The 23231-nt window shown below is 34.2% G+C and overlaps 1 protein-coding gene across 4 annotated transcripts in view; it reads right to left on the reverse strand.

Annotated features, from left to right (window-relative positions):
- LOC150087353 (uncharacterized) overlaps positions 1-23231 on the reverse strand; it is a 521069-nt gene that overhangs the window by 359134 nt on the left and 138704 nt on the right. For all 4 annotated transcript variants that reach the window (XM_090371151.1, XM_090371150.1, XM_090371149.1 and 1 more), the window contains exons 7-10: positions 21912-22027; positions 12223-12375; positions 3449-3502; positions 59-260 (exon numbers count right to left, since the gene is read on the reverse strand). In XM_090371151.1, the coding sequence (XP_090227277.1) occupies positions 59-260; positions 3449-3502; positions 12223-12375; positions 21912-22027 (525 nt within the window). The remainder of the gene's footprint in view (positions 1-58; positions 261-3448; positions 3503-12222; positions 12376-21911; positions 22028-23231) is intronic.

A 23231-nucleotide genomic window follows, 5' to 3' on the forward strand; every position in this document is an offset into this window, starting at 1 on the left:
ATTTAGTATGCAGATTAATGTCTAAAATTAAAAATCTATAATCTAGGTAAAAATATACCCTTTCAAATGGTTCGCGTCTTTCTGTATCCCAATCCATGTCACGGTCTGGCCCTTTATCTACAGACCTCTCTCTGCCCCAGTCAATGTCATGTATCCTATCTTCACGCTCCTTTTCTCGCTCCAGTACATCACGGGTATCGCGGTCTTTTCCTGAATCAAAATTCCTTCCTTCTCTCAGCCTTGTTCCCTTTTCTTCTTCTCTGAAAAGAAGTTTAATATATAAAACATTAACTAAGTTTTTGGAAATATGCCAACACATAGCTGACTCAGGATTACCAAAGTGTAGGTTTCCCCAGTTTATGGGTTAACTATGTAATCATACTGTGAACTAATTTTGTTGTATCAAGCAAATTAATTCAAAAATACATATGTCAGCTCTTGTACTGTGCAATCTGTGCTGCACAGATTGAAGAATTCTTAGAACAGAATTCTTCCTTCATTCATTTTACTAATCCCTCTCAGAGCCATATAATATAAACCTAAATCGGGTCACTTCTGAGGTGCCTGGTAGCCAAGCTCTGTAGTCCACATAATCGGAGTCTTTCCACATACGGTCATCTTTCTGCCGATATCACCATTCAAGCTGCCTATCTTTGGACACTTTCAAGAAGTTCAATGGCTTTTTGATGTGAAACATCCTTAGGGACACCTCAACCGAGTAAATCTGATCGGTCACGAAAAATGGGGCATGAAAATGGTGTCGTCTGCAGCTTCACCAGAGGAAAATCATCGTAACTTGTATTATTTCAATCATACTCCCTGCAGCTGCCATTTGATTGAAGCCATTTGAATGGCTACAATCGAACAGGTAATTACGCTAATCTCATCCAAGCCAAGGATGTTTCACATAAAACAATCTACCGAGCTCAGCACACTTGTTTCATGTTTCCCCTCCCCTCCAGATGAGGTCTCCATATACCTGAACATGGTATTCCCAATGTGGTCTTGCAATTTGCTTATACAGTGGGATTATGACCTCCCTATCTCCGCAGGATTATAACCTTCCTATCTCTATAGGCTGCACCCAGTATCCCAGATAATCAAGATTCTACTGTATATAAAAAAAAAAAAAAAAAAAAATCCACCTAAAATACTTTATTTTTATCAGAGATACTTTTAAACTCTGTGTAAAAACTAGCTGCAAAATGCAAAATAAAGTCCTTTGTCTTCTGCCATAATAGTTTATCCCAAACTACAAAGAAGTACACAGGAAAACACATGAGGAGTGATAATGATAAAGTTGCTCTGCCCCTCAGGTAGAAATAACAGTATGGCAATAATGAAAGTACAGTAAGCCCTCGATTTAACAGACTAATAGGTGAGAAAGGGTATCCGTTAATACCAAAAGTCCGTTAAATCAAATTCCCCCGTGGAGGGAAAATTTGCCATGGGGGGGGGGGAGCGCTTTTCTTTCTTTCTTTCTTTTTTTTTTTTTTGTTCTTAATGTAAAAAAAGAGCTTTAATACAATACACGGTACTATACAATATAAAATTATGCTGAATTTGGCCTTTGATTTAGGGATATCAGAAACAGTTTTTTTTTTTTTTTTTAACGCCATAAATTTCACAAACACATGCTACTCAGATGCCTTATTCTAATTTCTCAATTAGCTCCAATTTATGTACCACATTTAAGTTCGTGCAATTTCTTTAACTCCTCTATCACTTGATGCCATTTTAAATTGTAACGATTGCAAAATTGTTTAATAAATCAAGTCACAATTCAGAAATCACAGAAACACTCTGTATACAACCTGACCACACGATAGGTTGAGGCAGACTGAAACCAAAACAAAGCAAGTCAGTAGACCTGCAATTTAGTGTCCCGAGTCACATTCAGCTCACAAGTCACCGCCTTCTCTTATCTCGGAAAACAGCAATTTGAACACGTTTTCAGAAAGAATAAAAAACAATTTCCTGAATTTGATTATAAAAATAAAAGTAGGTTAATAGATAATTATTAATTAATAATAACACTGAAGATTTGCATAACATAAAAAAAAATATGGTTGAGACTAATATGTACATTACTGTATTATTATTCGTCCGGTCTGTTAAAACAGAAATTGTTATTTTAGGGTCCGTTAAATCAAGAGTTTACTGTATTTTTATTTAATGTCTCCTGCAACACTAATTCATTTTTCTCCAACAATGTTACAAGGCTTTAATTCCATCCAAAGAAAACCCTTGTGGTTGACTATCCAACCAAGTGTCCACAACATCCATCACAGCAAAATTATCTGTAACTTATGATGAAGTATTTTAGATTTGGGGGTGGTGGAGTTGCCAGGGGACAAATCTGGGGAAGTGGATGTATGAGGTACCAATTCAAATGACAAGTCCAGTTCTTTTTTTACAAAATATTTGATAAAATCTCTAACTTCACTTTCCTCCAGAGCTAGAAAAGTGAGTTGCACACATGTATAATAAAAAAAAAGAGGGGTATTGTAAGTGACTCCTAATTTTATATACATGCAGATACATAATACATATTTCAAATATTTATGCATTAAGCTGCAGCTACATTTGATGAATATTCTGATTCCTTAAAATTAATTTAAAAATTTAATTTTGCCAAAAAAAAACTTCTCTTATCAGAAGTTAGGCAATCTGGAGGTTGATGCATCCTACATAATTTGTTTCTTGGCACATCCTACAAAATTCTTATTGCTCCCAGAAAGTAGCATGTATTCCATACTATTTTAATTAAGACAAACCAGTGTTTTTCTCAAGGTCATAATTATAAAAATCAGTTGAGCAAACCTAAAATTACTTTTATTATTTAACATGTTCACTGCTTCCTGAATGCAAATATGCAGCTTTAGATTTTAATCCATTTAGAGGATTAAATCCATATTTTTGTCAAACAATCTTTACCAGAGACTGATTAGATCAGTCACAGTAAGAAAAATATTTGTTCTTTTCAATTCACACTGACTCAATCCTAGGTCAAAAAGGTAGTCAGAAAAGTCAACAGCAAAAAGTGTTAAGCAGAATGGGTGGTCAGCATGTATTCTGAAATCTGAAGTTTCTCATCTAACAACTTATTACAGACTTTGCTCTACTGTTTAATCTAACTGACAGAACCTTGCTGTCTGAATTCTGTGAAGTACATTCACATTTCCACAGAATGAATTAAAAATAACTGAATGCTATATACTGAACCAATTTTAAGTACTGTCACTGCCTCAAAATTCATTATCTCCCTCCCCAAAAATGAGAGAATGTAGTAAACGTTTGCCATTGGTATTTCCCAAATTTTGATATAGGTGGTTTTAACCACAGGCTGACAGAAATGCTAATGTCCTATAAAGAACTTCAGAAACAACCACCACAAACAATGATGTACTATTATTAGAAAAAGACTCTTGCTAAAGAATATGCTCACCTTTCCTTTTTTTGAGATGGGGCATCTTCATCATCACTGAACACCAATTTCGCACTGAAAAGCAATTACGAAAATAATTTTACTAATTGTATGTGAATATATGTATATTTATCACCCAACCTATCAACAAAAATAAACTGATACAATACATCTCAGAAAAAAAATCTTTCGACAGCTGCATGTTTTTACCGTTAGGCACATAATGAAATCATAGAAGTCTGTTATTTCAATGTGAATGACAGTATTTCAAACTTTGCATTACAAAATTTTATTGTGCTCCTCTACTAGAGACACAATAAAAATAACATCAGCAGGCCCATCAGAAGTTTTTACATCATTACTTTGCTTGTAATAAAGAAATGATATAATTCAAAATTGTTCACTTTTTGCAGTCAACTTTATTTTAAATCTATTATGAACAACTGAAAAAAATCTATTTTATATATTGAAAATTTATATTTTTAATTCATTTTCAAAATGATTCCCAAAATCATTTTAGATATGTTTTTAAAATTTGTTTATTAATACCCATGTGGCTGTTATCTTCACTGCGTGTGAGTGAAACTTGAAATAAACAAGAACTGAAATACCCACGCATTTTGGTAGTTGGATAATGCCAATAAACGTAACATCTGATGCAAGTGAAAAATCAGCATTGCAAGGCACTATGATTTGATCATAGTGCATTAAAAATCAAATCTTGCACAATCAGTGAGTATTTGATAATCATATGCAAGAGGCTCAGAGCCTTAAAAATATTCTTTTATTATGGCCAAACTTTTTCAATAAGAAAACAATTAATGGAAAGAATCTAAAGTTAAACCAATAATGAAGGAAAATGAAATTCACTTTGACATCGCTTAACAGATATTTTTATTTTCAACTTTAAGAGCCCTTCTGGTGGACATTCACTACCAATGTGCTAGGCAGAGAGTTAAAGGAAAAAGGACAACATTTTATTGAAAATTTCATGCAGATTCTGAATTTCCAAAGAGTTTTACAATATCTCTATCAGATTGAAATTTAAGCAATATTCAGTGGAAACATTTTCTGATCTCTTTTGAAACTACACCGTAATTAAGATTTGATTTATTAGTGGCAAACAATGCAAGAAAGCAAGCTTAGACAGCCTTGGTAAAAAAAAAACACAATACCTCCTCATATCGCCTGTCATCCTGCCTAATAGTTTTAGTTCTTCCTTGAATTTATTAAAACTATCCCCTTCTACAACACCAGACGGAAGGTTGTTCCAACAATCAACTATCCACTGGGTGAGAGAGAGTATGCAGAGTGTTATTAATTTAATTATATGGAAATATGGGCTGGTCAATTGGTCAACAATAAAATTAAAACCTCATACCAGTACTTAACCTTTAGGAATTATTCATATATTGGTAATGCATGCATTTTATAATATATAAAGAACATTTTTATAAAATTAAAATCTTATATTAGTACTTAACCGTTGGGCCCATTATATTTGTAACACAATACTGCATATTGATTATCACAGAAACAGAGAACCCCTTATCACTGTTTTCTGTTCACTCTGGGTGGATGTTTTCTGAAAGTCATCAATGTAACTATTGTTGCATTGTAGACATGCAACAATAGTTATTCTGTATATTATCCTGTGTGTGCATATTCACACTAATATAAATTTACCCTTGTGTACTCAATGAATTTAACAAATTATGAGATGTCTATTAGATATTCACTACTCTCCCAATAGGAATACAGTAATCTAACATAAGATTGTGTGTGTGCACACATGCATGGAATATGCATGTAGCTAATAGAGAAATAAGCTCATATTTGAAATAATTAGCCAGAGTTACACGCCATGAGTCCTGCAGTAGAAGAGAACAATTAAATCAGTAAATTATATTATATACGCAAAAAAAAAAATTAATAGAATACATTATCAAGGGCTTGCACCATTCAGTATGTGTAAACCAATAATTAGCTGTAGCTCGTTTCTTATTGTTATTAGTTAAAAGTAAGACTAAAGATTTGCCCCAAGATCAGCTGGTCTTGAGTCCAATCTTTAGGCCTAGTATTAGTAGTGGCAAATGAAGCAAAATTACACAGCATCAGCAAAAAAAAAAGAAAGGAAAAAAATATATATATCATCTGTCAATCCACTCTAATAACGTCCATTTTTTCCTTAAATTTATTCAAACTATCCACTTCTGCAATACCAAATAGAACATTTTTCCAACAATCAGTCAGTCTCTGGCTGAAAACAAATCCTCACATAGCCTACAGCCCTTTTTCAAGTTAAATTTATATTCCCTTATGCACATCATCCAAGCAAGAGTTGGAATGCCATCCACATTTCATTTACTCAATGCATCTAACATGCAGTACTCAAAATGAGCTAAAATGGAAATAAGCTTGTCTTGGAACAAACAGTTAATCACGTATATGTGCGATGAGTCAAAATAGCTGCATAAATTATATGCACAAAATGTCAATTATTAATAACAACATTGAATGATACATTATCAAGACTTGCACCATTTAATATACCTGAACCATAATTGGCTGTAGCTATCTGCTTTTCAGTGCCTTATATAATAAGAAACAATCACCTCCTTGTCCATACTTGCAAAATTCCTGTATATCATTTGCTCAGCTGACCTGGTCTTCAATAGTTAGAGAACTTGATATCGGCACATCTAATTACCACCAGGCTCTTCCCACCTCGAGTATGGTGCGATCTAATTTGTATATTATTCCACTTAATTTGTATATTATTCTGGGATTGCTGCTTCCCATTTGCAGTACCTTGCATATTTCAATGCTAAACCTCAATTCCCACTTCTCAGCAATCAGGCTATTTTTTCAAGATCCTATTGAAGCATCATACTGATTTCTGTCATTAACCACTCTGCCAACTTGCTCATCTGCAAACACTGACAATAAGCTTTATCTCTTGATTAATATTGTCAATAAAATATTGTAGGCAATAAAAGGAGCTGGCACAGAGGCCAAGCGACTCCACTAATGACATCAGTTCAAGAAGAATGGTCTCTATTAATAACTACTCTCTGCCTTCGGCCACAACTTTATCCATAGCAGTAATTTGATCCTAATGCCACATTTTCCAATCTGTACAGAAAATGTTAGACTTTTCTGAAGATATTGGGGGGGGGGGGGGGGGGGCTTTTTATAAATTAGATAGTTTCCTGCTGTTCCATATGGTGTGAAAAAGTATCGATTTTTCTGAAATCTAAGTATTTGCTATCAAAGTTGTTTCCTGTATCCAGTTCCTTTGTTACTACATCATAGTAGTTGATATTGCTTCTGGGAGAAGCAACATCAAATCTCCCCGGAGGATGCTGTCATCACAGATCATGCACAGGGGTTCTGGGACCATATATGGCTTGAGAGTTTACGTATTGGGGCAGCTAGCAATTCCATTAATAGAGATAAGGGTGTACGCTTACATCCCCTATTTGAAACCGTGGTTCTTGGGCAAGATGAACGGTTTCAGCTAGCGCGCTCCCGGGCCATTTCCGGTCTCGGTGCATAAATGGGAAATTCCAGCCTTACTCCCAAGGAACCGTTTGACGAGTGCCGTGGATCTGCTATTTAAGCATGTGCCGCACAGCAGAAATATGCTGTTGAGAAAGGAGATCTCCGAAAGCTACAGTTTTTACGGTATTTTATTAACTGTTTTTATCGCTTTTATCATCATATTTTATATATTTTATATTTTTTGTATTTTATTGTAAATTAAATCACATCAGTTTTAGACTGCTATATATTTTATTTTATACGCTCGTATTGTATTTTATTTTATTGTAAATAAAGTGTTTTCGTTGCAGGATTGGAATTTGTTTATTTGAATACCGGCTGGTGTAAAGTTTAATTGTTTAATATTAAGCCACAAGCAAATGATTCAAATTTTGGGTTACAACCCAGTAGTCCCTGAAATTAAGGTTGGGAGAAGGAGTCCAGAGGACTCCTCTACTCCCATCACATTCATCACCACAAAGTACACAATGAATGTAAACTCATGATCAAAGTTAAATGACAATTATTACTAGCTTAAGATGCTTAAAATGTCATCTATATTAACTTTGCTTTATATTTTATAAGTATTATTTTGAATTAGTTGAGGAAAAATATTTATGAAAGCTTCCATGGGTCACTTGCAGCCAAATTTCTGCTAACCATACTTCTCCGATACAGTGTTAAACTTGCCACCTGGTAACACAAGAACCCTTCACGTATGACAAGAATTATGAGAGTAAATGGGCCTGTAGTACTGGAATCCATTGTACATATTCCTGAACCAACCAGTACCTATTGCATCATGGCACAGATATGTCGTGGCATCTTCACCATCATCCCACTTGGCCATGAAGCAACACTGCTAGAGTATCTCAATTCCTTGTCAGTGTTCCTCCAGTTCACTCTAGAGTTAGATGTAGACAGATCTCTCCCATTCTTGGATATCCTGGTAAAACGTATGGGCCCGCATCTAGAAACCTCAGTATACTGTAAGCCAATGTGGTGCAGACAGTTCGTCAACTACAGATCTGGCCATGCCCCTAGCCTCTCAACAGCACTGCCCGCACTCTATTCTCCAGGACTTGAAGCCACTCCAGCACAGATGAAGCAGGCGCAACGAGATTTCCAGAGTGAGGACAGACGATCAATTGTGGCTATCCAACCCACATATTGAACAAGTGCTTATTACAAGTGCAGAAGCTCACAGTCCACCAAAGACCGCCATCAACTCAGGACAATGTGCTAACATTCCCTACTATCCAGTGTCGGACCAGATCTCAAAAATCCTCCGAGAATACCACATAAAATGCGTGCAGCTGCCTGGTAGAAACTTACATTCTCTAGTTTCCAATGTAAAGACTCCGGTCACCCCTCTCTTACGCAGCGGTGTAGTATACTGCATAGCCTGCAAAGATTATGACAGCTTCTACATACGAGAGACCTCGAGTCGTCTTCAAGATTGCCTTGCAGAACACAACAGATTGATTCGCCTTGCTGAGACCAACCAGTCCGCAATCGTGGAACACTTCTGGTTGACCAACATGACCTCAATCGCAAGCGAGACTATGAAGTGATTGACCAGTCCTGACACTTTCGCCACCGCCTCTGGTTAGAGTCACTTAATATAGGGTGTAATTCAAGCACCATGAACCACTGCAAAGGCATGAGACTACACCCCATCTTGGAGACAACTGTTTTAAGTCTAGATAAGCACTGGAGGCAAAACTATGCACATCCATGCAGCAACAATGAACACCAATCTAATGGTTGAATGGGCTACCTCGTTCCTCCGCACGCAACTCTGTGTCTGTTAAAATAATTTTTATCTCTAAAGTTTCCATTCTGTTAGAATTTTTTGACAAAGAGGAACGTTCGGCCTCGAAAGCTCCAAACTATTTAATTAAAGTTATATTTTACTGGATATATACTTTATTATTTCTTATGACAAGAATTACTTAAGTTAAATATCAATAGTAATTTTATAAAATACAAGCAAAACACTATCACTTACTTCTAATAATTCTAAGTTGTATAAAATTAATACATCAAATACACCAAATACATTTGCATTATTTTTCGCAATTTCGGCAATAGGCGGATAATCTTGAAAAGACATTACAGGATGAACACAATGTTTGTTTTCAGTAGGTGAAAACATGGGAGATATATATCTCTCATGTTTATATTTTTATATATATATATATATATATATATATATGGGTGTGCGTATTTTTTTTTTTTTTTTTAAACACTTCCCAGCATAATCAGGTTCCATTTCTGATTGAATTACAGTCTGTCCTCATATAACACGATAGTTGTGTTCCTAGAAATCCTCGTGCAATATAAACAACAGGCCCTACGGGAAAAGTGGGGTTAGGTGCCGACCACCCAAGATTGAACACACATTTGGAACCAAAACATTACCTAACACAATAAATAATCGGGTAATTTTTAATCGTTATAAAATACGTAAGTATTTTATAACGATTAAAATACGTAATAAAAAATAATATTATAATTTTTTATTATAATATAATAAATAATAAAAAATTTTTTATTATTTATTTAAATAATAAAAATTTATTAATAAAATAGTAAAAAATATATTATATTAAATAAAATAGTCGTAATAAAATATTGCTAATGCTTTTGCTTCTATCGTAAGCAAACTTGTTTTTTGTTTGATTTTCTATCCAAACAGATGACAGCCGTTCCATCTCTTCCAATTCTTTGTGCCGTAATCTAATGGATTTTAATTACCCTTTGAGTTGTTCCTGCTATGAAAGTTGTTTTTATTTTCTCTGCATTCTTTGTAATTCTCGGCGTTGCCTCATTTAGGTGTGTAGCACGTGCAATATCAGATGGTCTTTCATTTTGCTCAATGCGTTTCACAATTTCATATTTTTTCTCTATCGACAGAGGTGGACTGGCCATAAGCCTTACCCGGGAAATCCCGGTGGGCCAGAGGCCGGTGTGATTTTGGCCATAAACCGTAGTATAAGGCCACTATAAATTTTCCTGGGTAAGAATTTTTGATCCAGTCCGCCTCTCTTTATCGATATTGCTTTTCTTTTTCTCTCTGAATCTGCAGTGTCTTCACCAGGACGCTTCCTTTTCACACCTTTTAAGTATTTTACTCAATTTTAGGGAATAAAGCACAATTACAAAACGAGGAGGCACGCTTAATACCCATAAACAAAGCTGCGCGTGTGTAGCAACTGAATAAACAACACCGTAAAGGCCGAGATACACTATTAACACCTCACATTTTACTAAAGCACATTTCTAGGGGTTACTACCATAAAACAATAAAAACAATTTCCAGTTTCGTTTCTGCTAGTGGAATCTGTTATAAACTGGTAGTAAACTCCATCTAATTGCATTTGCGATTATATCGATAGCTGGAATTGTGTTGGTTTTTACGTTATTATGGTGAAATGTGTTTCCCCTTCACTGATATAAAAAACATACATTTTCAGAATCTTCTCTTCATTCCTATCGTGTTGCGTTCGGTTGGGGTGATTCTGCGTTCGACTGCCATTTCTTGTAAACACAAAGGCGAATTGTGCATAAGCGAATTCGGTTCGTGTTATATAAGATGTCGTTCCCCTATTTATAAATCGTGTATGATCGAATTCGTGTAATGTAAACATGTGTTATACGAGGACCGACTGTACTCAGAGTGATAGAATATAAAAATATTACTACAAGAAATATCGCATTCTCCAAACTTATAAGTGAGGTCACAAACTACACTCATACCTTGAACTATTCTTGTATAAAATTTTGAACTTTTATTAAAAAAGTGTTTTCCTATCAATGTTCAAATCTTGATCCCATATTTTACAGAAACTGCTTAAAGGAACATTGATAGCAAAAACTACCAAATCCTCATTGAAAGTATAACTTAGGTATATTTTCCAACAATTTAACTTCTACAACAGAAGTTCTCTGAATGAACGAAGTTTGTTGGTCTTTCTTCTCTTGATAGGTAATTTTATTATTAAAGCATAATGCTTATATCACGCAATATGTTTCAAGAGAACTGTGAGGCTGAATATGATATACAAATTCCAAATCCCAATACTGTACAGGTTTGCAAATTATTATTGCTGTTCACAGTTTAACTTTCTGCACTCTTTCATTTTCAATATCCTTCATTTAACCCCCCCCCCCCCCCCACATTTCAGTAAAATGTCGAATATACCCTCAAAAGCAGTTCTGGCATCACGATTCTTAGTAGTATATCTTGTTGGGCTTATAGAAGTCGTTTGTTGCAGAACATTATAATATCATGCCTTGCCAAGGAAAGATCTAATTATCTCCCCCCCCATCCCCCACAAAACTGTCAGATAAATTCAACTTCATGAACTAATCAACTTTACAGGAAGCCATAATCATCATTCACACACGCATGCAATCCTCAGTTAGACAAATACAAAATAAGCAAAACTTCAGATACCTTGCTCATTTTGTATTTGCTATCTCAATTCAGTTATCTGTGAAATTCCACAACCAGTACTGTTGACCTTAATGAAATGAATGTAACAGTTTATGATGATTCCTTGAGTATAAAGTGTCATAAGATATTAGGTAAAAATCACTTTTAATTAAAAAACTGAATTTTTTTTTTTTTTTTTTTTTTTTTTTTTAAGGAACTGCATTTTTGGTCAAATCGATCTAAATATTTCTCGTTTATATCCATTGTTTGCATTTTTATTGATCAAAAAATGGAATTACAATTACAATTATTCAGCATTAAAAAATTACGCTGAATGATCACATTGTAATCAATCACTTAAAACAAGAATAGCATAAGCATATGACACTCAACTTTATTATACCGTACATTATTAACTGGTTTATAATACTGTTACACTAAATGTTTTTAGGCATATTATAGCCATAGCAGCTTGTGTGCCATTAAACCTCCACATAACAACAACAAAAACAACATGTTTTACTGCTCTTATATGCCAGAAACTAAGGCCGTTTACATAATTTTATAATTAAAAATTAGCTTAATTCTTGTTAAGATCATAAATTCTATCCCTCTTCAAGACCTTTAGAATATATGATCTATCTGTAGTTGCAGATGCAAATTTCAAGGGCAAGGCTGTGGAGAAACTTCTTTACAAAAAGTTCAGAAATGATATAGATGGCATCAATGGATACAGGTCTCCGATAAAGTTTTATTTATTTATTTTTTAGATCTTAAACTTATTACCCCCCCCCCCACCAAAACAACATACTTATAGTCAATTTCTCCATGTGCTGATGCCCAACCATCTTGGGAATCGTTTTGCAATATTTCATCAAAACCTTTCAGATCTTTTTCAGTTATAATTGCTGCAGGACGCTGGTATGCTTCCTCTTCTGTAAGAGGTCGTGCCACTGATCTTGTCCTATATTAAAAAAAGGAAAAGAATGAGAATACACAAAACCATAAATTGTATTCTAAAGAACAATGGAATAATGTATATATAGACTGGAATAATGTATATATAGACTACTCAGTTTTATCCTTTAACAAATTCACATAGAGGAATGTAAGTCACAAATTTATTCTATGGGCAGATAGATTTTTTTTTTTTACAAAACTTGACCATTCTAGCAAGAAGTGCATCCTCCTCACATACATGATTATGGAGCAACGTTCACACATGAACTCCACTTAATTAGCACACTAATACCATTTTTTGTCTAAATAAGCAATAAATGCTGCAACTTAACAGTGGCTGCACAGCAAGATGAACCACTACTAATGCAGCAAAGAAACTCACAGGTATCCAAGCATGTTCTTGCATGGTTGATGCTGTCTGTCCAGGGTCAGTTCCCCCACAATGTTCAGACAGAATAACACGGGAGAATTTGTGTTGTGTAGTAATAAATAATCAGAATTTCAGTCAAATACTACAGCAATCCACTGGGGTATGGTTGGATCTACTTGACAAACTGATGTAAACTTATGTAACGGGCAAAGCAATCTTCTGATTTCTATTCATCTTTTCTGTGGTGCAATAGAATACAATTTACTTTTATACATTGTTTGAAAGCATATTACAAGTTTCATGCTGCTTCTCGCATAACAAGAAATTATTCAGGGTTATTTTAAAAAATAAAATAAAATTCCTTGTAAGTTGTCATTGTTTATTAAATACACAACATAGAAAACCCACACTTGAAGGAAGGAAAAAAATAATAACTCATATCTAATAAAAATTCACTGTTTCTTTCAAATATCATTACTATATAAGAAGTGCAGGAGAATAATATTGCATTCCCCATCATGTTCATATATCACCTACAACTCAGTAATTATAAAATGCAATGGCAACTAATAACAGCAAGTTACTGTAAGAAAGAAATGAAAGAAACTGTTTCTTCTTACAATATCAAATACAGTTTAAGTATGAAATTCAAAAGGATATAGCAAGACTCCCTGTTAAATTCTTATTAAATTAATACAACTGGAGAAATGTGTGTGTGGTTTTCTTTTTTTTTTTTTTTTTTTAAGAAGCTATTTGCTTAGTAATTGAGTTTCTTTAGTTATGCAGTTTGTTATAACTGATGGGTAGCAAAGTCTTGGAAATAACATTTCACTGCGCTTGTGTAGATATAAAAGATATTTTGAAGTATCACTGAGTACTACTTAACTTGCTTTTGAAAAGATATTGGATAACCATAAGCAGGAGGGAAAACAGGTTTTTTTTTTAAAATCTGCCCTGCACCAGAAATTAAATTATACTGACAGTATACACAATTCATATATAAATACAGCCACAAAATGTGCTCTCAAACATTAGCTTGCCTAGGATTTTATTGTCTGTGTATTCTCTGTTAGACATCAATTGAATGTGATTGCTTCAAGAAATATGGTTGCAGACTTTTGTCTCTTCAGACATGCAGTCAGTTTTGTTAATAACAATGGCGCTGCTGTTCGCACTTGGCTACCAAGAGCGTTTAAAAACCTTCACCAGAGAAGTTCAATTATTTATATATATATATATATATATATATATATATATAAATAATTGAACTTCTCTGATATATATATATATATATATATATATATAAATAATTGAACTTCTCTGATATATATATATATATATATATATATATATATATATATATATATATATATATATATCAGAGAAGAAATATATATATATATTTTTTTTTTTTCACCTGGCTGAATATTTTCTGAAGTGAAAATGCAGTGAAGAATTATTAAAATGCAAAGCATACTTTGTTCACAGCTGCCAACTTTTGCTTTCAAAAATTTGGAGTTTAGGTATCTGTAGGCAGGGAGAAAATTGATTTTTGCACAAATCCAATTCTTCACCCCATCCCCCAAAAAACAGAGATTTTTTGGAAGCTCACACTGCACTAGAAGTTAAATTTCATTGGCAAAATACATATTTTTATTAAGATACAACCATAGGATTGTATACCATTACAGTAGGCTTTTAAGAATTAGTTTAACTATTCTGTCCATAGATCTCCATTTGGACTGCCTTTAAACAAATGATCATGACTGCTTTGAGATCTGAATAAGTTTTGCTTTCCATCTGATTGAATATTTTCTGATACTCAAGCACTGTTATAAAGCAGAGTTTCCCAAACTTTTTTTAGTCACGGACACTCGCGAAACAAGTTTAGCAGGAGCCCCAAAGAACTATTTGCTAATATTTTATTACATATGATGAACTGTGCATCAGGAGCATCTTTATTTCCAACACATGTAAAGCCGAAATTCAAATAACTGTCATCGTACTTTCGTTTGTTCTTTTATTAGTTGGTTCCTGCTTTTTTTTCACTTTAGATTTTTGGGGAACAAAAGGCTGCGATTGTTCATCCTCACTTTGAAGTGTGACAATATTGTGTTAGTTTTCATCAATCACAGTTGCACTACTAGAAGTACTTACTTCTCGTTTTAAAGTTCCTTTTTTCAACCACAACTCCTTGGTCATTTATTTTAATAATATTTAGAAATACTAATAATTATTTTAAAAAAATTATACAAGGAAGTGAGTTTAGTTATGATATCGGTTCACTTCCCCTCCTTCAGCCCATGTAATCCAGGCTAAATCGAATAGGAATGGCATATTAGATCACTACGTTGCTACTTTTTGTAGATGCTTACCTCTATATCATTACCTCTACGCATAATTCTTTATGCAAAAGTCTGCCAAAATAGTGTTCTGCAGTCTATTTGATTATTAATCTATGCCAGTATATTAATAACCGAAAAAATAAAAAAATAAAATAATAATGTTAAAAATTATAACGATACAAGTGATGTACGCTAACAATATGCAAAATTTATTTATTTTATTTTTTTTATTATTAATTACAATTTCTCACGGAAAACAGTTTGGGAAACGCTGCTATAAGGAATTATTAATAAGCAAAGAGTGAATTGGAATAACTTGTTATCCTGAATGCTTCCTTGGGCATTCAGTTACCCAATTATTTATTTATTTTTGCACTTCAATTCTTTCTTCTTTATTAATAGAATTTGGCAGGTATCACATTAAAACCGAGGTCTGATCTGCAGGTATATCTACATACTTCTTTATTTATGGGTGGTAGATGACTTTCATCAACTGGTGAAATACCACCACTTTGCTTATTGGAGGCTTGAAGTGGTGAAACCCATGTTTAGTCTCTGGAGCAAAGATCCCGGCATCCCCCTCCCCCCACACTTCTCCTTCAACCCATGCACGGTACTAAGTACTATAGGTTTTGATACCTTTCGTGTTTGGGGTTTTCATAAAATAAAAAAAAATAAATAAAAAAAAACTTAAAATATTGGGAAGTACTGAAATATTTCCTCGTAGATGCTTTTTTTTAAAAAAGCAAAATTGATTTATTTATTTCAAATTGGATCAAAAATCACGTTTCTCCAAATACAACTAAAATTAAATTTTATTTAACTTAATGCTTCCAATGGCTCATATGGGCAACTTCCTATTGATGTAGACCTCGAAGACTTTCAACTGCTGTAAAGAAACACCCCTTTCTCTTACATATTCACAAAAGAGTCAGACGGAAATCCCAACTAAGTCTGAAATTTGCCAGATTTAGTCATAAAAATCATACAGATTCTACTATAAGTGGATTAAACATTCAGAGTTGTAACACTTCACTTGATCATATCAGCATTCAAATTACATCAATGGCACCAAACATTCTTGCTAATCTGAAAGTACACATGAGACTGTTAAACAATGTTTTGACTTTCAATCCATTGCCTCCTTGTTTTTCATTGGTCTTTTGTAACTGTGATTGACAAGGAAGGCAGTCTTTAGTAATTTATTGATGGGGATGGGGGGGGGAATGGTGTTTCGGCATATTTCTATATCATTAGCAAGGGCACATGATGCAAGAAAGCAAGATTATATAGCATCAGCAAAAAAAAAACACACACACATACAGTTCTCATTTTACCCATCACTCCAAATGTCTCTAGTTCTGCCTTGAATCTGTTTAAGTTATCCTTCTACAACGACAGATGAAAGTTTGTCCCAGCAATCAACCACCCTATGGCTAAAGGCAAACTTATGCACATCTATCCTACAACTGTCTTTCCTCAATTTGAATTTATGCCCTCTCAGTTGATTATTCTGAGAAAGAATCCCATCAGCACTGAGCATGTTCAAACCATTCAAGACTTTATACACCTCAATCAGATCACCTCACCGGTGCCTAGTCTCCAGACACTGTAATTTGCAAAACTTAAGCCTTTCTTCGTAAGAGAATTTTTCCATTCACTAATCTTGTTGCCTTCTCTGTATCCATTCCAACAGCTCTACATTCTTCCTAAAATGAGGCCTCCAGACCTGTATACAATACTTACGGTGTGGCCTGACCATTGCCTTATAAAAGGAGATAATCACCTCCTTATCCCTGCTAGAAAATTCCTGTATATCATTGACAATACACCATGAGCTACTCTTGCAGACCGTCTGCACTGCTCAGAAAACTTCATATCTGCCTGCACAATTACCCCCAGATCCTTTTCACTCTCTACTACTGTCAGTGCAGTACCACACAGTTGATACGTTACTCTGAGGTTACTACTTCCCATATGCAGTACTTTACAATTGCCAATGTTTAACTTCAGTTGCCACCTCTCAGCCCATCTGCTCAACTTTTCTAGATCCTGTTACAGCAGCGTACTGTCATTAACAACCCTGCCGACCTTCGTATCGTCTGCAAACTTGGACATTAAGCCAGATATACCATTATCAATATCATTAATGAATACAGAAAACAACAATAGACCCAACACTGAACCCTGGGGTACTCCACTAATAACATTAGTCCATGAAGAGCAGTGTCCATTGATTACCACTCTGTCTTCTCCCACTCAACCATCCCTTTATTATCCATTGTAGCAACTTACCCATAATGCCATATCTCTCCAATTTGTACAGCAGTCTTCCATGTGCAACAGTATCAAAAGCTTTCCTGAAATACAAGTATATGATATCAAGGTTATTCCCTGCATCCAGTTCCTTTGTGACCACATCATAGTATCCTATCAAATTTGTCAGACAAGACTTTCCCTTAACAAACCCATGCTGTGTCTGAATTATTGCTGAAGACTTTTCTATATGATCCTGCAATGCTTCTTTAACCAGTGCCTCCATTAATTTCCCTGGAACAGAAGTTAAACTAACAGGTCTGTAATTACATTTGTGGATTGGGGTCACATTTGCACATCTTCAGTCCATGGGTACCTCCCCTGAGTCCAAGGAAGCTCTCATAATTATGGATAAGGGTTTGCTTACTTACTTTCTTGCCTCCTTTAATATAACTGGATAGATTCCATCCATCCAGGTGCCTTTCTTATGTTTATTTTCAACAATTTCTCCTCCACTTTACTCTCAATTATTATTACAAGATTATCTAGCTTACTGCCAGAGTTTAATACACCTCTGGCATTCCCCTCCCTGAATAACTCTTCAAGTTGTGTTGAAAATGGGTGGTTTATTTTCTACATAAATAAATCTTTAATTGTGCAGCTTTTAATAAATTAAGTTGTCTTATTATTCTTTATTGCTTTCTAAACCGAGAGAGAATAATATCCCTGCAAGAAAAATGAAAACCTATAAAATAAAATTTGTGCCCCTCTCTTATTTATATGGCTATCTATTCTCTAATGTTTATTACTGTTGCATTTGTTAAAGAAATTAAGAAGGGGGGGAAAAATGGAATTTTTAAGAAATTCCATTTTTTTCTTAAAAATTCTTATTTTAGTTTTTTTTATTTTTCGAAAAGAAAACTGATAAATTAATTAAAAAATATGGATCCTCCATCATAAATTCATAAAACTGACTGGGTGATGTGTGTGCATGTGCGTGCATGTGAGTGATTTCAAGCTATCTTTTGCACTTCTTAGTTTCATAACCGAGGACCACTGTACATCAGTTCTTTCTTTTTTCATAATAGCATCTGGTAGGTTCTCATAATGAAACTGACTGAACTCATAAAAAAACCTATTTAATTACACTAGCCAAGAAAATAATTTTTGCATACCTTCGCAATGAAAATGTGATTCTGGAGGAAATAAACATGCCGATTCCAAAAAATCATGTTTACATCAAAAGATGTATCAAAGTTTAATGTCAAAATAAAAGGAGATATATATATATATATATATATATATATATATATATATTATTCTTTTGTATTATCATTCTATTGTGGTTTAATTCGTCTTTATCATTAATGTCATTGTTTTACGCCATGATGGCTAATTAAACATTATCTGTGCCGGTGTTTTTTTACCTATAGATATTATAGTTAATACATTACTGGTCTTTAAGCTAGCCTATTCTCGGTTATCTTAATTTCCTGTGGCCTATACATTTAGGATTTTGAAACTTGTTGCGTATTGCTAAAGAAATTGTCATAACACTTATTGATGAAAAACTGTAGCAATAGGCAAATTATCAATACTATTTTATAACTATATAATATAATTTATACATTTTTATACATTTTTGTATTACATTGCGAATTGAACCATCATAATACAAAAGAATAATTATATATATATATATATATATATATATATATATATATATATATATATATATATATAATTCAAGTTTGTAATACGAGAGTGTAAAAAAAAATTATACGTTCTCTATAACTCATTTAACTTTGGGGGGGGGATTCATAAATCATTTCAATAACATATCAGCAATACTTGTAATTATCCTTACTAAGGGATTTTCTCTTGTATTTCTGCTTACTCTTCCTCACAAGAAATCATCACAGGATCCCAGCGACCTTGGTACCACTTTATCATGGAAATATCTTGATGAAACCACTGCCCTTGTTTATCACTCACATCTACCAGATTTTCGGGAGCAAATTCGAGATGGGAATGAAGAAAATGGATTTTCAATGACATTTGACAGCCCATGTTTTTGTAGCACTCGTGTAAATTAGACACCAACATTTCATATTTTTCTTCTTTCCCAAAAAATAAATTTTCATAGTTTTCTTCTTTCCAAAACCCAAAAAACCAAGTACTACCACCTTAAATGATCACCAAGCTGCCGATTCAACCTCCTTCAACTGGTTTTCAAACACATCATCTTTTGGGAGTTTCCTAATTCGGGGTCCTATGAAAATTCCTTCTTTAAGTTTGACATATATCAAATTAGGAAACACTTCTCAAGTATGAAAATCAGTTATCTTCTTTATCTAGTCCCTTCACAAAATTTTTCATCGATCCAAGTTTGATGTGCAGGGGTGGAAGAAGAACCTTGTTTGATTGCACTAAAGGAATACATTTTACATAATTCTGGTATTTTATAGAATGTAGAACCTTAGATGTGCTTTCATGCATTTCTTAAGTGCAATTGAATGAAACAAAACTGCTCTTTAAACTTAATTTTGAGGCATCTATGAATAAACTCCATTCATTTGACTTATGCACAACACCTAGTTCTTTCAGAAGTCCAACAATGTCTTTACAAAAACACATGACTGTCCTGTCCTCTGTAGAAAAATATTTCAAAAACTCCGGTTTTAAAAACACCGAAATATTTGTTCCTGCTGCGAATATATTCCACTGCTGTAACCTAAAACCTAATAGATCAGCTTGTTCTTTCAGCGAATAAGTCTCAAACCAAATAATTCACCTCATCTTGTTTGATTAAATGTACCTCACTACCTGCACTTACTGGCTAATAGTTGGCATCTTCTGAAGTGGAGGTTTCTGGGGAAACCTCAACTTGAACTTGATCACTATTATCTTCCCCACTGCTACTGTTATCCCCCGCCCCCCCAAGTTTTCTTTTTTGGGGAGGCACCACTGGTACTGGCAAATCGTCACTGTGTGGAATGGGTCGAATTGCAGAAGGTATATTTGGATGTATTATAACGTGGTTGCATTTTTTTAAGACATATCAGATATTTGTCATACATAAGTAGCAATCATTAATTTGGTTAGATGGTTACTGCTACCACAAGGATTGTGGGCCACACCCTCCTACTCTTGGGTGGGGGGGGGCTGTTATGTTTGGAGGATAGATTTACAACCCTGAGAACTTGTCAAGACCAGTTTAATACTTTGAAAACCTCATCAAGCCTACAAAAATCCTCACGAAAAACACTCGTGAAATTGTAAATTGTTGCATCGGAATTTGAACCTAAGGACCATAGGAAGAAGTCTGATTATGTTTATCACAAGAAAACCAAGGCCAAAATCGAATGCCCCACTGAATCTAAGGATGCTCTCATAATTATGGCTAAGGGTTTGTTTACTTCCTTTGCTGCCTCCCTTAATATAATTGGATAGTTCCATCTTCCCCAGGGGTCTTTTTTAGCTTCAACAATTTCTGTTCCACTTTCCTTTCAGTTATCACAAAATCATTTAGCTCTTCATTAGTAAACTTCTGGGAATTCTCTTCCCTAAAGAATTCATGTGTGAATGTTTTTTTTTTTTTTTTTTTTTTTTTATGAAACCCCAAACACGAAAGGTATCAAAACCTATAGTACTTAGTACCGTGCATGGGTTGAAGGAGAAGTATGGGGGGGGGGGACGCCAGAAACTTTGTTCTAGAGACTAAACATGGGTTTCACTACTTCAAGCTTTCAATAAGCAAAGTGGTGGTATTTCACCGGTTGATGAAAGTCATCTGTCATCTACCACCAGCAACACTAGCACTAATTATACATTCAACGATGGATCTGCTTTAAGAATGTAGATGCAAGATACCTATTCAGTTTGTCAGCAAACTAAGCAGGGTATCAACGATTAACCCATTGATCTAGTGGCCCAATGTGATTGAAAAGGTTGTCAATAACCATTTTCTGAGAGGAAAACAGCTGGCACCTATCCATTGATTTTTAATGAAATTAACAAAAAAAATAAATAAAAAATTTAAAAAAAGCAAAGCAAAGCGATGCCTGGATTAAATAAAATCCTTGTGGTGCCATTCAGGGTAGTACTGGGTGTTGCAGGTTGTCAAACCGTGATTCAGCATATTAAACAGAGAATCAGAAATTGGTGAAATGGGTATAATGACAACTTCTTGTAAATCAGTTACCATAATTTACGAGTTCTGTTGTCTTTACATTCACTAAAGAACTGGTAGAGAAAGTACAATGAAATATCTAAGAATAATCTGCAATTCTTTAAGAAATTAAAAGCAGATTACACAGGTTTAAGTGCTCATTATTTCACCAATTTCCAAGTTTTGATACACCTGTGCATCATGCTGATGCACAGGTGTATAAAAAAGTTAAGAGAATGCAACACTAGCACTAATTATACATTCAACAATGGATCTGCTTTAAGAAAAGGTACTTGCTTCATAAACTGCCATAAAATCAGTAATCAAACTATAGCCACTGTGTGCACGCACATTTAAGTAGGGCACATTTTTAACAAATTTAAATGTGATTAACTTGCCTGTTTTCTGGATAAGGATATGGCTGTCGTGGTGGTGGTGGTGGCGGTGGCGGCATTCCAGAATAATTAGAGGGATATCCACCAGGTCCACTTGGAAAATTGTTCCTACCATACATCTGTAATTCAAGTTTGTGGTATACCATTAGTAAAATCATATTCATGTTATACAAGGACATATTGAAAAATCAAATGTAGATTGCAACACTTCCACTGTTATGATCAATTTAGTGACTACACAATCTGATAGAATAATCATTTCTTAGTTATTTAGACATGTGACCTTACCTTCACTGTACCTTATTTCATTTTTGTGCAGTACTAATCACTATTCCCACCTAGGCAAAAGTTTCTGTTATTGTTTGACAAAGAATTATGAAAGAGTTCTGCATTAAAACAGGGGAAAAATTTGGAACCAAAGCTTTCAAAATGTTAATGGTATTCCAGTGGTTGGCGGAAATATCTGAAAATGGTGGAGGCCTAGCAAAGAAGCTATCAACCAAGAATTGTTAACAGATATATATATGTTGAATGAAAACAGCCATTAAAGAAAAACAGAAGCTTATCACTTTAAGAATTAGCAGCAAAAAAAAAAAAAAAAAAAAAAAAAGTTAACATCTTTTTAACAGTAACAATACTGCAACAGAGGTATTAACATATCCCACCTTTAAACCCAGATCAGTTCTGGGTTTAAAGGTGGGATATACAGTCACCATACACAACCATACAGTCAAGCAAAAACAAAAGTGAGTTGTCTGTCAAGTAATCATTGCGCAGGCAGAAAAACTAATAATCATTTGAAGTAATCATTCTGTGGGCGTCTTGAAAAATCTTGTGTTCTTCTGACAAATCCCCTCAAACAAAACCCTATTTCAATTCTTTGTTGAACAGAAAATTCTGCTTTGGCCACCATAGTGATTAGTACATTCTAAAACAATTTGCTGCCCAACAATGAAACAACATGCAAAGATCTCATACATATGAACTTGAGGTGACCATTCCCAACATAAGTTATTGCAAATGAATCATGTCTACAAGCAGAAAATTAACTAAAGTTATTAGTGGAATTGTTTCATTACATCTAATATTGTGGATGCCTTCATAGTGTGTTGCCTGTTCAGTTATACTTCAAACACAATGTCTCCCCAATAGAGAAGGCCTGCTACTTATTCTCAGTGGATACTAACCATCCACCAAATTACTTCTCATAGTGTGAAAGCATTCATAATGAGATGTAATGAAACGATGCCAATATAATAAGTTCGGTTAATTTACTGCATATAGAGGATGCACTTACGCTAAGTTATATGCCCATAAATTTTT

This window comes from Mastigoproctus giganteus, chromosome 4 (genome assembly GCF_048544385.1).
Source record: "Mastigoproctus giganteus isolate SK-2022 chromosome 4, ASM4854438v1, whole genome shotgun sequence".
Classification (NCBI taxonomy): domain Eukaryota; kingdom Metazoa; phylum Arthropoda; class Arachnida; order Uropygi; family Thelyphonidae; genus Mastigoproctus; species Mastigoproctus giganteus.